The following is a 19,005-nucleotide window of genomic DNA, read 5'->3' on the forward strand; positions in this document are numbered from 1 at the left end:
GATCACACAGAATATGGGGCCGGTCATATTTTGCGCGCAACTTAGGTGCTCGTCATTGATGGAAAAGGTCATGATTTTTTTTTTGCCTAGGTACACAGAGCATGCTGTAATTTCTGCTGTAAGCAGTAGTGCATACTGTATCTAAAATCAGTCAGAGTACACCATCTCTTGTTGTACGTTAGGCTGAAACAAAAAAACGTGAGGCTTGCATTTCCATTTTCCAACTGAAGAAAGGCAAAAGTTTTTGGAACTGGGGGCACTGATGGGCCCAGCCTAGTTAAAAGGACATAGCGGGCCAAGGAAACGCTGCAGCAGGCAATACAGCCTGGCCGCAACGTGCTTGCCTTTTCTCCGGACAGGCTCAACTACCCACCACTCTTCCTCCAGGACCAAAGGACAACAGCATAGAAGAATTGACCAATCCACCATTCCTTCCTCTGGGTTCATACATGGCATAAACTAATAATACCCAGAAAATCTCTAATCCAGAAACATACTGAAAACCAACAAAAGCAAGGCATGTCTTGCACGTGTCACCAAAATCAGTAATGCACTCAAAGGATGATTCATATCGCACATTTACAATAGCCTCTACAAACTTGAAGCTAGGCTAATTAGCATCAAAACTCAGGAGCCATCTAATGACTAATGTAGTTTGAAGAACAGATTACGCTCAATGATATTCTCACAATACAATTCCGAGGTGATCCTCTATGGGGTAAATAAATGGTTTTGTTCTGGCTTGGTGAACCTGTATGTGGTTTTCAGCTACTAAATCTTTGTCCCCAAGCATTTCTGAGAGTAGTACTACATTCAGCTTAGATAAGCTATCAAGACTTAATAAGGCAAAGGAACACACTAGATAGAGAATGGGTGAATAGTAACCTAATATTTCTCTTTTCCATCGTACTTGAAAAAGGTCCAACGAGATGCACCAAAATCTTCAAGAAAATTTGATTTTCATCTCCTCCTCAACAAGCTCAAATATTTCACCAATTCTGAGATAATGAAGGAATCAATCATTGTTATCACATTAGTTCTTCCAAATTCAAGTTGTAAATTCTAATATTGCTAGTATATAAAACCCAGAAGTTAGAAGATACAAGATTACTTACCTACTGTTGTTGATGTTCACATTTGCAAGCCAAGCAGTTAAATAAACCTGTAAAAGAAGAAGAAAACAATATATAACCCTTGTTTGGGAAGCATGAGGTAGCTAAATTTGATCTAATCCAAAGATGTTCTTTCCATAAATCCTTTGTTTTTCAACTTGACAACTTTGCACCCATTTCACAATGTATGTCTTAACACTTACTAAGTCTACCAAAAGGAAGATAAACAATGCATCAACCAGGAGAGAAATGGTTTGTATGTACATGCAGGCATCTAGATGAATTGCAAGATCTTTAAAGACCAGATTCATGACAATTTTACAAACTAGAATACCTGTAAAACTTCGTATGAAGGTGGATTGCCAGGTCGCCGACTCCCTGAAATATCGGTACACCAATTTTCAGGCAGTGGGCAGGTCCCACCTGACTGAAGGCCAATACTCTGAAGTTCGTTTGATTCACCATCATATAGTTCATCACCCCAATCTAATACTGTCTGATGTTCTACACCTTCCTTGAAAGTAACTGAGAGAAGTTCCAAGACTAGCAGTCTCTAAAAATGCAAGTGATTTCCATTGTCAGGACACATCCCCCCAATAAAGAAGCAGGCAAGTAAAAACTAACCTGACTACAAACAGCACAAGCTAAAATACTGAAAGACTGAAAAATGAATTCAAAAACTTCTTATGGCAAGCATCACCAGACAAAGAGGGATGATGTACCTTCAACTTTAGGTCTGAAACAAACATCTCAACAAGCTCCTGGGCAAAACTCTCTGAGATAGTTCACAAAATAAATTAAACATTAGAATTTTTTTTGTGTGGATTAAAGACATGCCAACATGAATCTGAGCAGCAATCTAAGAAAAAACCAGGATGGTGTTTCATTTTCTCAAACATGATAAGCCAGATATTTAATCAATTAATTTGTTCAACACGATAATGCAGCATCCCACACTGAAAAGTATATTATAGCTAAGAGCTGTTCTGCTAATACATTCAAACTAATTTGACTTCTTGAACCTTTTTAAAAGGTAAAGATATAGGTTAGGAGATCCTTGGCATATCCAACGGAAGAAAGGTCATAGTGACTTAGTAAGTTAATCCAACATGCATGGAAAGAGGAGTAACTGACCAAACTCTAATATTGAAAACCATTTGAATACTGGGGCACCTCCACTATCCCCTGAATCATTTAAATCATCTTGTTGTTCAGAAAATTGTGCAACAGAATCATTTGGGGACACTTTGGAAAAACAGCGCATAGAACTGGAAGCTTTAACCAAGCAGCACAGAGCACGGACCTAGCAACAGGGCAAATAAGAAAAACATTACTACAGGAGTCCACATAGAACAATAACGCATTATGGGATATGAACTTAAAGAATTGAATCAGCATTGAACGGGTGAATTACCATAATCTTGTAGGACGACACAAGGATGTCACAGTACTGCTCCTAAACCAAGCAGGAAGCAATAAAATCAAAAGATTAGCAGCGTAATTGCAAGCTAAATATGTGGTTAAGCAAATCTTACACTGAATTGCTGGTCAAGGTGTTACTACCTCTCTACACGCCAACTTGGAGCTCGCCTTATCACGGATCCCTGGCATGTCCTTGAGCACTCCCAAATCCATCGCCGGCATGCCCCTGACAGTCAACTCCACATGATGCCATTTGTCATGATCGAAATCTCAAACCCAGAGGCGCCGCTGAACACAGATAAAGAGGAGACCTACATGCGGGAGATGTGGGCGTTGACAAGATTGGAGGTCTGGGAGCGGCTATCAAAAGTGGCAGATAGAGTGATAGACACTGCTCCTTGGCAGCGTGGATACGCGACCATTGGTTGCGCACGTTGCGCTGCGCCGCCGACCTCCACAGCCTTAGCGATGAGGGCGACGGCGATGGGGAGGCGGCGGGCGGGTGGGATGGGCGGGTTGGGGTTGCTGCAGAGGTCTCCATTGCTACGCCTGCGAAGAAGGATTTTGTGTTGCTATTGTCCCCTGGTCCACTTGGAGTCCTGGAGTACATTCTAGATTCTACAGAGGAGGAGACTGAAGACAGGAGAAGAGTGACGATGCTCACGGTCTCACAGTGATGGCGGGGCGGTTCAGCCTTCAGGCAGCAGCTGGTAGAGTGATAGGCGGAGGCGGAGCAGCGTTCTGAGGAGGTGAGGCTGTGCTTGCCCCGTGCAGGGTCAGGAGTCGCTGGCCACTGGGTTAGTGGTGAACCCAGGAATTGAAACTAGGGTAGTCCTAGAAAAAAATCCAAAGCACAATCCGGTATAATCTTATACCACTTCGGCAATAATATGGTGCATAAAGATCAAATTTACAATAACATAAGTAAAAAGATCCTATCATACGTTCAATTCAACCAATTAGTTTAGAACTCTCGAATATTTTACAATATAAAAAATTGCAACATCAATAAGATCTTACATAAATAGAAGATTACAATACTAGTCTAGTCTAATGCTTTTGCTTTACCGCTTCCTCATGGTCATAAAAGTATGAATTATGTCATCCTCACTTATATTAGAGAAAATTTCATGCTCAATAAAGTGACAAAACAATATTCAATAACTCATCACAAATACGATTTCTTGTTTGATTCTTCACTAGATTCAATTCAGAAAATACTCTTTCCACGGTTGTAATTGCCACTGGTAGAATCAATGCCAACAATTTAAGAATCAGGAACGCCCTACCATAAAAATCATGTTTCTGTGTTTCAACAAGTTTAATAGTCAGCTCACTAAGTGAGTTTAGGCCTTGGAATCTATCATCCTCTCTCAAATCATCAATATATGTATCAAGTTGGAGTTCAAGTTCCATCAATTAAGCACTTGAAAAGTCTTTGGGATAAAAAGTTGCAAGTCAGAAGTACTTTTTGTGCATCAAAAGAATGAATTGGAGGGGTTCAAAGCGATGCTTCCATTATTCATGACTCAAGTGCAATGTTTATGAAAAAATAGAGCAATGTTTCCATTAAGTGAGATTAAGATGAAATCACGGAATCATAGTCTCGTGGTAGAATTAGAGAAAGAAGTACGGACCAGTGAGGTGATTCAATTGGGCAATCGATCGGGGCAGCTACCTGCTGCAGACGGGCGCCGTGTGGTTGGGGGCTCGGGGCGGTCACGAGGGTGCACGGGAGGCGGCCGGCGCAGGCGCGCCGGGTTTGCCGCGGCGGGCCGCGCAGGCCCGCGCACGGCACCGGGGGAGGCGCGCTCGCCAACAGGCAGCAGGAGCCGCGGGCGGGCGGGCCTCAGGTGGCAGCCGGCGGGAGGGGCGGTCGGCGGGAGGCGCGGGTGGCGGCGGCCGCCGGCGCCATCGGGGAAGCTGGGGAGCGGTCAGTCGCGGGGGCGGACGGGCGAGACCGAGAGTGGGAGGCGGGGTGGACTTGGGCCGAGGGAGAGTGACCAGCTTTGGCCCAAGGTTGACTGTTGGACCATTTGTTAAGTTTGGGCTTTAAGTTTTGAGTACTAAAAAGATTTTAGGCCGAAATTTTAGGCCTAACGTTGATCCGTTCCCTCACTCGGCCTCTGTAGATTCGCTGTTCTCGCTAGTCTGGTGATGAGTGATGACGATGCTGCTGCCCATCGTTGCAGCTTACCGTATCCCCGGATCCTGTTTCCGATAGAGGTGGTCTTGTTCGAGGTGTGCGCGTTGCTGTTGTGCATCAAGAAATCCCGTGAGATGAATACAGCGTGAGGACAGGCGACTTCATCCATCCAATCCAATGATTCCATCGTGTGGTCGACTGGACTCCCAACCGTTGCGAGTTCTGTGACGTTGGGCTTCATTAGAATCAAGAGCTTTGTTGCAGCCTCGTGTGCCTGAACCAGGTCGACTGGCTGGTCAGAGCTCGTTGCTGTGAAGTAACACATTATCACTAACAGCACCGCTCTATCCATCAGTGTATATATCTTCTTCCGCAAACGACTCTAGGTGAATGTTTGTGCTCATGCTCAACTGTTCAAGTGGTCGTTGATGACCTGACTGGGAGATATTTGTGGCGCTAGTGCATCAGCACCCACGGTGACTGGCTAATGGATTATGATGAAGCGATGAAGACGAAGATGAAGTATTCTGTCCAGACTTCACAGCTCAGACTAACGAGGGTTAGAGCGGGGGGAAGGAATCGTTTCCGCCTCTTTTTAACAATGGGCCGAATCGGCCCACTCAGTATGTGGCCCAAGATCCGTCCCGTCCGGAATTTAGAAGGGCGGCACCGCACAACGGTCCCAAAGATTCAGGATTGTTGTTTCAGTTAATTTCATTTCACAAAACATTTTTGGCGAGAAAATGACAATTATGAATAGCCAAGAAGCATGGTTTCTGTAACAGTGAGACGTTGTCTTGCTAAAAATTCCTTCTCGTGTCCATTTTCATAACAGCTCAGAGTCAATGGACAGAAATTATCACAATTAACAGCTCAGCCAGAACTTACTGGGCAGAAATTACCACAAATAACATCTGAAAGCCAGTCAGGGCATGATTAGCAGGAAGATTTAGCCATGACCTGGTCATAACCCAAAGAAACCAAACAGACCAAGATCATATGATGGTATCGGCTGCTGAACCAGTTGCAACCATGAAATTAGGGCAGTCAATGCTCCAACGAATACCCCACAAAACCAGCAGATCCTAGACTGCAATGATCTTCTACATTCTGTCCATGATTGACTTTACAGTGTCCAAGATCCTAGCATAACGGTAGAAGAGGGAACAATGCTCACCATCCAAGCCATCACGGTGGAACCGATTGCGCCCTGCAAGATTGTTGCAGGGGCTGCCGCCAATAACGAGGTCAAAACCACGAATCCTCTTGATGTATGACTCCAGCCTCTCGGAAGTCAGGCTCTGAACATCAGCAATCTCAATCAGATTGCCCGTTTGGGTTTGATCCCACCAGCTCCTCAAGATGAACCTGTTCACCTCAGATATCTCCACTGAAACAACCGTCTTCATGTGTATTCCGAGCCTGTGGAGAGCTACCTCTGCTCCTCCAATGCCAGAGAACAAGGAAAGGACATTCATGCCATATGGAAACATGTCACGAAGTACTGAGAGATGATATGCAACGGTGTCGACATGGAATGAATTGCCCAAAGACTTGTATCTATCAGTCATGCTGATTCCCCTGGTGTGGTCTTCGGGAAAACCAAGAAGGTATTCCATCTCATTAGGCTCCAGATTGTAGGAGAGAATAATGGATGTATTCCTCCAAATCTAGAAAGGTGGGTATATATAATTTCTATACATGAGCCTCTAGATGAGCCTCTATACACATGTGTTCAATATACATCAACACCCCCCGCAGTCTGAACTACCGGCACAGCGGTGTTCAAGACTGGACAACAAGAAAGCCAACACCCCCCGCAGTCTGAACAACCGGCGCAGCGGTGTTCAAGACTGGACAAGAAGAGAGTATAAAAAGAGTACAAAGGGCTAATACCCCCGTAACCACAACTAGCCACCGGCTACGTTGAGGCTGGAGCGAAACTCCAAGAAGGTCGAGGAGGACAGTCCCTTGGTGAAAATGTCAGCAAACTGGGAGGTAGTCGGGACATGGAGTACCCGAACATCGCCGATGGCGACTCTGTCGCGCACGAAGTGTAGGTCAATCTCCACATGCTTCGTCCGCCGATGCTGGACGGGGTTGGTGGAGAGATACACGGCGCTGATGTTGTCGCAGTAGACGAGCGTGCTCTTGGCGAGCGGGCTGTGAAGCTCCGCCTAGAGCTGTCGTAGCTAGGACGCCTCCGCCACGCCGTTAGCGACAGCCCGGTACTCCGCCTCAGCACTGGAGCGGGAGACAACCGGCTGCCGCTTGGACGACTAGGAGACCAGGTTGCCGCCCAGGAAGACGGCGTAGCCGGAAGTGGAGCGACGAGTGTCCGGGCGGCCAGCCCAGTCAGCATCGATGTAGACCACCAGCTCAGTAGAGGACGAGCGGTGAAGCACCAGGCCGAGGTCCACTGTGCCACGGACGTAGCGGAGGAGACGCTTCAGCGCAGCAAGGTGTGAATCCCGGGGATCATGCATATAGAGACAGACCTGCTGAACAGCGTAGGTGAGGTCCGGCCTGGTGAAGGTGAGGTACTGTAAAGCGCCAGCTATATTCCGGTAGGCAGTAGGATCAGCCACCGGATCACCCAGATCAGCAGACATCTTCGATTGAGTGTCGACAGGAGTGGAGCAGGGCTTGCAATCAGTCATCCCAGCCCGCTTTAGAATATCGAGTGCATACTACCGTTGGTGAATGAGAAGACCAGACAGGCGAGGCTCAACAATAACGCCCAAGAAGTGGTGGAGCTGACCCAGATCCTTCATAGCAAACTTCTGCTGTAGAGAGGAGATGACACTCTGAAGTAGCTGCTGACTGGAGGCTGTGAGCACAATGTCATCGACATAGAGCAGCAGATATGCAGTCTCATCCCCACAGCGGTAGATGAAGAGAGCCGTGTCAGACTTGGCCTCGGTGAAGCCTAATGTTAGCAAGAATGTGGCGAACTGAGAGTACCAAGCCCGAGGAGCCTGCTTCATACCATAGAGAGACTTGTTGAGCCGGCAGACCATATCCGGACGACTCGAGTCCACAAATCCCGCTGGCTGAGAGCAGTAGACAGTCTTTGAGATACTGCCGTGAAGAAACGCATTCTTCACGTCCAGCTGGTGCACAGGCCAAAAACGCGAGAGCGCAAACGAGAGGACCGTGCGCACCGTAGCGGGCTTCACCGCTGGACTGAAGGTCTCATCATAGTCCACACCAGGTCGCTGAGTGAACCCCCGGAGAACCCAGCGAGCCTTATAGCGCTCCAGCGTGCCATCAGCCCGACGCTTATGCGTCCAGATCCACTTGCCAGTCACCACATTGCAACCAGACGGACGCGGCACGAGGTCCCATGTCTGGTTGGCAAGAAGAGCCGCATACTCCTCTTCTATCGCGCGACGCCAGTGAGGATCCGCCAAGGCATCGCGGACAGAGGAGGGTACCGGAGAGACCCGAGGCTCTCCCTCGGTGGCGGAGAGAGTCGCGGCCTGAGACGCCATCCGCCGAGTCACCATGGGATGAATATGCCGAGGATCCCGATGGATGACTGGTGAGTGGTACACCTCCGGCTCGTCTCGAGAGGGAGCCGGAGGAGGCGGCGACGGCTCCGGTGTAGGCGTCGCAGGAGCCTCCGGAGCAGGAGGCGGCGCCGACACCGGCGCCGAGCGACGCCACCGGCGCCGAGCGACGCCGTTACACCTGCACCGGCTGAGCGTACCGCGCAGGTGCAGAGGAAGGCACCGGGGCCGCGTGTGGCGCAGCGGGAGACACCGGGTCCGCGCGCGGGACGACCGGAGGTCCGGGGGCCGCGCGTGACGCGACCGCAGGCACCGGGGCCGTGCTCGGCGCAGCAGGGATCACCGGAAGCGGTGCCGGTGTGCCGGGAAAACCTCCAGGAAAAGGATAGACAGGTAACGGTGGCTGAACCACCGGGCAGTCGGAAACAAAGACTCCAGCTCGGGGTCAGGAGAAGGTGTGGAGGAGGTGGAGTAGGGGAAATCCGACTTGTCAAAGACGACGTGTCGGGAGATCAGAACGCGACGAGAGGTGAGGTCAAAGCATCGGTACCTCTTGTGGTCAGGGGAGTACCCGAGGAACACACAACGAGTCGAGCGGGGCGCCAGCTTGTGAGAAGCGGTAGCGGAGGTGTTAGGGTAACACGCACACATGAAGACCCGAAGGTGGTCGTAGCGAGGAGGGGTACCGAAGAGAGCGTGGTGTGGAGTCGGAGCAGGAGAAGCAGTAGACGGAAGACGGTTGAGCGGGTAGGTGGCGGTGTGGAGGCTCTCAGCCCAGAAGCGCGGGGGCAGAGAAGCCTGGATCAGAAGAGTGCGCACGATGTCGTTCGTCGTGCGAATCATCCGCTCAACCTTACCGTTCTGAGGAGAGGTATACGGACAAGACATACGCAGCTGAACACCCCGAGAGAGGAAGAAGGAATGGAAGGTGAAGTTATCGAACTCCCGCCCATTGTCACACTGGACGGCCTTAACGGTGAGGCCGAACTGAGTGGACACCCAGGCAAAGAAGTGGAGGAGAGTGGGGAAGATCTCAGACTTGGCGCGCAATGGGAAAGTCCAAGAGTAATGAGAAAAATCATCAACAATGACCAGATAATATTTATAGCCAGACATGCTGAGTACAGGAGATGTCCACAGGTCACAGTGAATTAGATCAAATGCATGCGCAGCATGCGAAGAAGAAGAAGAAAACGGAAGTCTAACATGATGACCTAACTGGCACGCATGACAGAGGTGCTCAGCAGGAGCCCTAGTACATGGAACATCGGTACTACGGCTGAGCTGAGCCAAAATGTCGCGGCCGGGGTGACCAAGCCGGCGGTGCCAGGTGGTGGAAGAAGGCGTCACGGCAAAAGTAGTAGACGAAGAAGAAGTCGAAGACGGAGCAGCGGAAGCAGGAAGCCGAAGAGTGTAAAGGGGCCCCGGGCTGTGACATCTGAGAAGCGGACGTCGGGAAGCCGAATCCTTCACAGTAAGACCAGAAGAGTCAAATTCGATAGAACAGGAGTTGTCAGCAGTAAACTGGCGAATGGAACGAAAGTTGTGAACCATTTGAGGAGCAACAAGAACATTAGGAAGACGAGGAGCAGAACCCACGGCGGTGACAGAAAGGCAAGACCCAGCACCAACCATGATAGAAGAAGGACAAGATGGGTGTGGGGGTCGAATAGAAGAGAGGATACCGGCATCAGGAGTGGTGTGGAAGGACGCACCCGAGTCGGCGATCCACTCGGTGCTGACCGGCGGCGTCAGTCCCATGGTGCTGAAGGACTGCGCCAGAGCGGCCTGCTCCCACCACCCAGGCCAGGTCGGCTGCTGGCTGGGCTGAGCGGGCGGGGTCCAGTACGGCACGGAGAGGGGAGCAGCACCGGTGAACATGGCCGCCGGTTGGAGCTGAGGACGAGGCCCCCCTCCCGGACCCTGGAACGGCCACATCGAGATGCGCCCTGACCATGGGTTGCTGAAGGATGGCCAGGGCGTACCTCCAGGGGCAGGGGCAGAAGCGGGAGCCGGAGTTGGCGGAGTCGGCGCGCCCCGACGGCCCCCATCGGTACCGGTACCCCCAGAAGCAGGGCCACCAGTGCCACCACCACCACCACCACGTCCACCCCCCCCCCCCCCCCGCCGCCGAGGCGGAGGAAGCCGGTGGAGCAGTGACGAGCACGGTGGAGGTGGACGAGGGCGATCCGGGCGCGAGAGCCCTGGTGATCTCCTCGAGGGCGAGATCGTCCCGGACCTGCAGGAAGGAGGGGAAGGGCCTCTGGTGGGCAATCCAACTCTTCAGGTGGTTATAGGTGCTGCTCAGGCCCCGCAGGACATTAAGCACCAATACCCGATCAGACACCGGATCCCCGAGGTCGTGAAGAGCATCGGCCATGCCATTCATCCGCCGGCAGTACTCACCAACGGAGAGGTCCCCTTGCACGAAGGTGCGGAAGGTGGCGTCGAGCTGGAGGGCGCGGTACTTGGCGTTGCCGAGGAACTGCCCCTCAAGCGCCACCTAGGCCTGCCGCACGGTGCCGCCATGGGTCCTAACGAGGTCCTGAAGATCTAGGCAGATAGTCCCGAAGATCCAGGACATGGCGACGCTGTCGAGGTGCAGCCATGCCACGTCCTGCGCCTCGATCGGCGTGTCGAGGAGGATGTGGTCATCGAGGGCGTAGCGGCGGAGGGCGAGCAGGACCTGGTCCCACCAGCGTCCGTAGGAGGACGTCGGGTCAAGGTGTACGGTGATCAGGACCCTGATGTTCAGGATGCCGGTGGCCTGGAGGTGGAGCTGGGCGACCATGGGGTCGGTCGGGTCGTACCGGGCTCCAGATCCAGCGGGTGGGGCCTGGCGGGATGAAGAGGCGCCGGTCTCGGGGACGACGGGCTGGCCGGAGGACACGCGGAGGAAGTGCTCCGCCTCGGCGACCCGGAGAGCGGAGGCGTCGGCCGCGGCGCGCTCGCGCTCCCAAGCGAGAGCAGCCGCGCGGAGCTGCTCCTGGGCCGCCGAAGCCTCTGACTTGGCGGCGAGGAGGGTCGCGCATCCGCGGGCGACATCCCGAGCCCGGTCCACGCAGCATCAGGCGCGGCGTCGTCGGCGGGCTGCTTGCCCGCGGCGACGGTGGCGCGGTGGGCCGCAACGGCAGCGGGATCAGCGCCCGTGGCCTGCAGGGCGGCCAGATCGACGCCCGCGGCCTGCAGCAGCTGCGCCGCGGCCCGCAGGGCAGCCGGATCGATGGTGACGCGCTGTTGGGTAGCGTTCTGCAGGGGGCGGCGCAGGCCTTGGGCGGCGGCGTCAAGCAGCTACAGGGGCTGCTGGGGCGGCACAAGAGGCCCCTGCTCGAGCAACAGGGGGCCGTGAAAGGATCTTGATCATGCGATGTCGTAGCCTAGAGGGGGGGTGAATAGGCATTTCTTCAAAATTTGGCGCTTAATCCTTGCTGGGACTGCCTGAACCGGTCAGACCGGTCTACCAGACCGGTATATGCAGGCAGACAACCCAGTCAGCAGGAACAAGTCCCCTCTCGAGCTTGAACCTATAAGAAACTTGAGATATGTGTCTTGCAGAGTATTTCTAACAATATAAACAAGTCCCTACACACAAGAGGAGCACACCCAAGTAGATCGAGCGGAAGCACAATTGAAACTCAAAACTCTAAATGCAAGGTAAGTAAATCAAACCGAAATAGAGATGATGCAATGAAGACACGGTGATTTGTTTGACCGAAGTTCGGATTCACCCCGTGCACCCACGTGTGAATCCTACTCTCCGTTGAGGAAACTCGTAGTGACCCCAAGGTCAAGCTATCTCCTCTTCTCCACTATATGACCATGCGCCCTCTTGGCACACGATCGAAGCCGCAACAAACTTGCCGCTGCTCACCACAACCTTGGGAGCTAGCCGGCGACGCCTAGCCGTCTAGGAGCCGATGCTCCAAGAGTACAAAAATGCTTCCATCGAGTGCTCTCCAAGTGCTCAAAGCTCGGGATGTTTCTCTCTTGCTCAAATGGCTCTCAAGGAATGGATTCACTCACCCAACTTAAAGATTCACCTTGAATCAAGCAACTCTCACAAAGAGAGATTGGGGAGGACTCTCCAAGTGCTCACAAGGCTCTCAAGATGTTCTGAAATGTTCTAGCATCAGCACCCACGAATGGGTGAAGTCATGGGGTATAAGTACCCCTTCTCAGAAAACTAAGTCGTTGCCCTGTCAGTGTTAGACCGGTCAGACCGGTCCCCTAGACCGGTCAGATCGGTCTGTTTTGAAAACTAGCCGTTGGAGGCTCACCCTGCTCAGACCGGTCCCTTGGACCGATCAGACCGGTCCCTCTCTGTTTTCTGCAGTTAGCTCTCACTCCTTAGGCTAAACTCTCTAGGGACTGGTTTGAGCACTTTTGGTATTGTCTAAACCTACTGATGTTGCATCCCTCTTGATAGTACGGCATACCTATACTCAAGTGCATAAATGAAATATACAATTTCCACGATTACTTGAGCTTCTTCATAATATGATCATGCCGACTTTTCTTCGATCAATACCGTGAGGGCATCAACATCTTTCTTTTGAGCATACCTGCTTTGAGCTAGTGACTTTGAATCTTTGAATTGCATAGGAATGAAATCCACCTTGATTCATAAGTTACATTCTTTTCTTGAATAATGACACTCTTCAACATAGAGCTCTCCATGACTCTAGGATCTCCGGCCTTAGACCCGTATCGATTTCTTTGCTCCCCCCAAGCCGTCGCTTGCGTAGCCTCTTGAAACACGCCTCTCGGTCCTCTACCTTTATCCTAGCCGTCCATTTTGAACTTATATTATTTTGTGTCATGCATGAAATCTTCAAATTCTCAATTCAATCTTATATGCAAGCCTTCCAATTTGAGACATCATATATGTATCAACTCATGTCTCATTCTCTTTTGCCTTACTTGCTTGCTTCTTAAGTTAACATCCATTTATCACATGTGACAAGATTTTCTATATTTGAGACTATGCATAAGCATATCACATCTCATTCACAAAATCTTTACTTGTCACTTTGAATCCCATCATAGATCGAAACAAGCCTTCGCAAATATTAAAGCCTTTATATCAATCATGAATACTTTGCTCTATTTTCCTTTTCTTGTTTTGCTTGTCACATACACATTATACTAATGGGATAAACACGCTTGCTTGTAACACATGAGCCATCTCTTTTAATACACATTCATAATTAAATACATGTTCATAATCTCATGCAAACAAGTTAGTTCTTTAATCGTGTTGTCAATCAATGCTCCAAAACCCACTAGGGCCTAGATGTTCTTTCGGGCCGGCGGCGGCGTCCGCAGCGGCGGCACCCGCAGCACCGTCCGGCATCGGCTGCACGGCCGCCAGGGCGGCGGCAGGGCCGCGCCAGGGGCTGGCGGTGGCGGCCTGGATCAGAGAGGATCCGGCGCCAGCGGCTGGGAATCCGGGAGCAGGGGAGGAAGGAAGGGGAGGGAAGGAGGAAGGGGCGGCGCCAGGGGCCGGCGACCGGCCATGGCTACCGGCGACGGCAGCGGCGGCGGCTGCGAGAGAGGAGAGAGAGAGGCTAACCCTAGGCTAATGATACCATGTAGGAGGGAATAATGGATGTATTCCTCCACCCTAGAAGGGTGTGTATATATAATTCCTATACATGGGCCTTTAGATGAGGCCTCTATACACATGGGCTCAATATACACCAACACAGATGAGCAACCTTGTTCAGACCAACCCATACCAGGTTCCCCTCCCTGCAGGTTTCCAATACATACTTCTGAACACGTCGAGGTGGTGGACCTTCACATTTTGCAAGAGCATGGCGAATCTGTTCCATCAACTTTGGTTTAGCCACATGGGTGAGGAGGCAATTGAGCTGTTTTCTTGGATCCCATTTTGGCCACCACTTTTTAGTTCGATGTGTTAGTTTGATCTCCACCGGGCCAGTCCAACGACTGGGTCAACCTTGACTTGCGTCCTGATCGGGGACGCCCAGCCCAATAGACGGCTGGTGGGCCCCCGTCGCGTAGTGCCATATATAGAGGAGGTGGGGACTGCGGCGTAGATTGCGAGGTTCGCCGCAGCTACAGTTCCTACCATCCTAAACCCTAACCCGATCTAGAGAGGGGGGCTGTCAGCGACGGGAAGCTCCACCGTGCCGCGCCGTCGCCGCCACTGGCTCGCCGTCGACTACAACACCGCCAACCCTGCACTGCGCGTCGCTGCCCTAGCGCAGAACGCCACCGACGAACCAGCAGAGGCTTCCAGCGAGCTATTTCTTCTACAGAAAGGGAGTACAACCCGCCGATCTACTCCTAGAGGTCCTAAAGAATCTAACAATGGTATCAGTTAGCCGATCTAGCGAGTAGATCGAGTTTTGGGTAAAGAAATCAGAATGAAAAGAAGAAGAAAGAAAGATTTCGATTCGAATTGGATCGACAGAAAGGATCACAAACCCTAGCCAAGAAAGGGCCGTGGGACATACCTGCTGCGCCACCACCGCCGGCCGTGTTGGTCACCAACGCCGGTAGTCGCTCGACGCCGTGTGGGAAAGAACAGAGGCGCCGCTCCGGGCCGCCTCGCTGGCGCTCGGGCTCGAGCACTACCGCAAGGCCTCTCGACGGCGGCGCGTTCATCCTTTGGCGAACGCGCGCACCAGCGAGAGGCCCTACAGCGGCGCCGTCACTCCGGGCGACCATGGCTCGCCTCTGCGCGGTACCGGCCCGGGGGGGGAGAAAAGAAGGGATCCTGGCACCTGCTAGGCCACGGAGCCAGCGAGGGGGCGTGCAGCGGCGGCGCCGCCTCCTGCCTGCCAAGGGCCGCCGCCGCTCGGTGCTCAGAAAAGAGAAGGAAAAGAAAGAACGACGCGGGGGCGGCTGGACTGGATCCAGCGGTGGTGTCCCTCGCTGGCGCTGACGGCCAAGGTGGCCGGTCGCCATGGGCGGCCGCCGCCGTGCAGCTCCGAGAAAGGGGAGGGAGAAAGCAAAGCTAGGGTTACGGGGCGCCGGCGGCAGTTTTGATCCCGCGAAATTGGCGGACGACCGTCAGATTCAATCCGACGGCCGAGAGCGATTGGCGCCCGATGGGCCAAATCCAGCCCAAGCAGGCGGATTTGGGCCGCGCGCAAGTGGCTGCAGGGCCACCAAGTCGCCGGGGAGAGCCGAGCAGGCCGAGCCATGCTGCTGGGCCGGCTACATGCACAACAAAGTTTTTGAATTAAAGTTTTTTCTTTTCAGAAGCATTCTTTTGAATTTGTTTTTTTATATAGTTTTCATCTCTACTCAATTTTGAACCAACGAGATTAATTGTTTAGAGAGTGGACAAGTACAAAGTATTTGCTTCTGAAAAGAAATTAGGTTATATGCCTATGTTTCCGTTGCAAAGTTAAAGTTTTATCCTCCATTTAAATTGGAACCAACGGGAAAAATTAAATAGAGGAGTAGAAAGATATTGGTTTAAAGTTAAATTATGGTATTGTTATTTTCTGACCAACGTTGATGATAGCAATATTATAATTTTTATTACGAGTTTAAGTTCAATATTGAATCTCTGAATTGCATCGAAGTGATCAATTTTTCAGAGAATAGAGAGACAAAGAATTGCTTCTGAAAGAAAGAAAAGTTTTCCGCTGCAATAAGAAAGAAAAGCTTAGATGAGTTTTTTTTCCCCTGTGGGAAAAAGCTGCCTTAGAAGATTAAGGTGAAGAAAGCTTCCGCTGTTATAAGTCAAAGATTGTTTTTGGCATTATTTTGCCATTGTAAAGTGTCAAGTCGAGCATTATTTTGCTCTTAAAAAAATTTAAAATTTATTATGATGTTGTCATTTTCTGACCAAAGTTGATGATGGCAATATTATAATTTTTTGTTCTAGTCATGTGTTCTATTTCTGCCCAACGGTGATATAGAAATAAAAGTAAAGGAAAATTGTATGTTTTAATTTTGACCAATGTTAAATTAAAACATACAATTCTTCTCAATTAGAGAGAAATTGACAAACAAAACTTGATTCCGATCAACGCTACAGATAAAGTTTTGGGCTGCTCAGTTGCCTTATTGAGATTAAGAAAGAAAAGAGCATGTGTCATTCTGACTTTTTGGGTGATATGGAAAAGAGATGCAACTATTTCCGAAAAGTTTTTGGTTTCTCTCACTAAAGTTTTACTGATATTGTAATTCGTTAAATTTTCTGATTAAATTGGAACCAACGGGAAGATTTAATCAGAAAATAAAGTATATATGCATGTTTTAGTCATTATGATCAAAGTTTCTTCGTCCTTCAACAACAGTAAAGATAATGGTTAAAATGAGTTTGATGCATGTTCAGTTTGACCAATGTTGAATTAAACATGTATTACCAATACATTTAAAGTTTTATACCGCATGTCGGGAAAGTTTTTGGCACTTGTGTCACTTATATCCTGCATGACAGGAAAAGTTGTGATAGCCCATATGCTACTTGAGTATCACATAAAAGTAAAGAAGTCTGGGGGAGTTTTTTAAAGTTATCCTAGCAATTCTCATGCACTATTGTTGGATAGTGACTTGAAAAGAATCGAAGGATTAAAAGAAAGTTGTATGCGAACCAAAATTGCAAGCATGACTTGCAAAAGTATAGCAAAATGAAGACCTTGATGTTGATGAGTTCTTAAAAGTGCAACAAATAAAAAACTATGAGGAGCTCTTGAAAAGGAACGAGAAAATAGTACTCCCATTATTTTGTATGACTTGGTCATATGAATAAAGTTCTAGTAATGAAAGACTCCTCGTTCACAAGTGTTAAAAATAGTTTCGAAATTATGGCAATAAAGTTTGTGTCATATTTCGAGGGGGAGAAAGATTAGAAAGACAAGAAAGATTAAGATTTAGAGAGAATTTCCCCGCAAAGTTAAATGCGATGCATTTTTTAAAGCAAGAATGATCTATTAAAGAAGAATATGACTGAAAAGGGAGTACAACGGTCATAACATTGATACCCCAATTACAAAAACAAGTAAATTTCTGGAGTTTTCAGCTCCAAATAGGACGAAAAGATAATTAAGTCTCAAATCAACCGAAAAGAAAAGGTGGTGCTTGAAGCACCCTACGAGGCTTGTAAAGACTGAACCGAGGCTTTTAAAGACTGAACCCAAACACAAGCTCGAAGATATTCCATCTTTACAATAGATGGGATAATCTGGGGGAGTAAGTATGCCAAGAACTAAGGCTTGAAGAGAAGTGAGAACTGTATGTTCACTCCGATGATTCAAGCACTACAATTGTCTCATCATATATTGAGGTGTTGATTAAATGACAGAAATTGAGGTGTCTCATTTATCGAGGTGGCAAGAAGCCATAAAATATGTCATGAGACCTAGAAGTTTTAAATTTATTTTGGAACATAGAATAAGTTCCTAACAGAACCAAGACAGTAGGTTATAATGGATCTACAAGATTAAATGTGACTTCATAGGGAACATGAAAAGTCGCTAAGTACGACTTGTGGCCAAAAGATTTATGCAAAGACAAAGGATAAGTTCTAATGAGACATTTTGTACAATCTCATGAAAGAATTCTTTTAGAATCATAGTGACATTGGTGCATACTACTTTTAGAATTGCATCAGATGGATGTTGGTGAAATATCTTCCAATGAAGATTTGTACGAGAAAGTGTATATACATGACATAACCAAATGGTTTTGTTGTGGAAAGAAAAGAACATCCGAATATCATCTGATGAAATCAGAATAGTGGTATCTGAAGTTTTATGAGAACGAAGAAAGTTTTGGGTTTTAATTAAAGGTCAAGACGACAAATTGCAAATATGCAAAGTTTGAAGATGGGAAATTATTTTTCTACAAAGTTCAAAGAAGGTTATTATGACCTCTAGTTTTGATAAAATAATCTCGGTGAAAAATCATTCACTCTAAGAAATGAAAATTCACTGGGATAAAAGTAAAGGGAGTATTAAGGATTATCGCAGAGAGCATACTTAGAAAAGAGTTCTGAAAGATATATAGTATGCATGCGAGTAAGCCTACGCCTGTCCTATTGTCAAGGGTAATAGTTTTGGAATTTTTAGGATTCCAGGAACCGTTATATGATCGATCAAAAGAAAAAGGTTCCATGTGCTTCAGCTGTTGGAAGCAAAATTAGTGCTCAAAAGAATTTACCCTGACATAGCGCAAGTATCCGGGACATTTTGGCAGAAGTCTAGTCCAGCAATAGATCACTGGAATGGAGTTATAGAATGTTTTGCAATTTTGTAAAATATTATCAGCCTCATGCTAAATAAGAAAGGAACATGTACTCTCAAAATGTTGTGAGTAAATAGATTTAAGTTTTGGCGAGATGTTTAGTGAAGCCCACAGTAGTAGCTAACACTCGCGCTTGGAGTTTTATTTTGGAAAAGCTCCAAAGCAAAATAGTTGTGTATCCAAAGTTTAGCATTATATGAGGCTACAGGACAGGCAAAATGGTTGAGGAAACCTTTACTCGGAATTGATAATGGTAGACAGCAGCGATATACCATTCGAATGTTTTCACTCCTATGGCAACATGTCAAGTGTGCTGCCAAACACTTTGACGGTGAGTTATATGTTGCAAAGGAGAAAATCCAGAATCATATGAAAGTATTAAGCATCAAAGTATCAAGCAAGTGCTTGCAGATCCGCTTACTAAAGGTCTACCGCCCAAGTCGACATGGGTTTTACGGGAGACCTATGATTTCTGGATTACCAAAGGGCCCAAAGAAAGGTTAAAAGAAAGGTTAAGGTCTTGTTTCAATACAGAAAGGTGTATTGTGACTGTTAGTCTGGCAGTAAGTGATAACTGTCATGA

The 19,005-nt window shown here is 48.8% G+C and overlaps 1 protein-coding gene and 1 pseudogene across 1 annotated transcript; both read right to left on the reverse strand.

Annotated features, from left to right (window-relative positions):
- Positions 1–505: 505 nt before the first annotated feature.
- On the reverse strand, positions 506–4,512 carry LOC120646880 (annotated as a pseudogene).
- A 960-nt stretch (positions 4,513–5,472) lies between these two features.
- Positions 5,473–6,388, reverse strand: LOC120646881 (DNA (cytosine-5)-methyltransferase DRM2-like). The gene has a single exon (XM_039923389.1). The coding sequence runs from the start codon at positions 6,297–6,299 to the stop codon at positions 5,784–5,786; it is 516 nt and encodes a 171-aa protein (XP_039779323.1). The 5' UTR covers positions 6,300–6,388; the 3' UTR covers positions 5,473–5,783.
- Positions 6,389–19,005: the final 12,617 nt, after the last annotated feature.

Source organism: Panicum virgatum, chromosome 9K, assembly GCF_016808335.1.
Source record: "Panicum virgatum strain AP13 chromosome 9K, P.virgatum_v5, whole genome shotgun sequence".
Lineage (NCBI taxonomy): Eukaryota > Viridiplantae > Streptophyta > Magnoliopsida > Poales > Poaceae > Panicum > Panicum virgatum.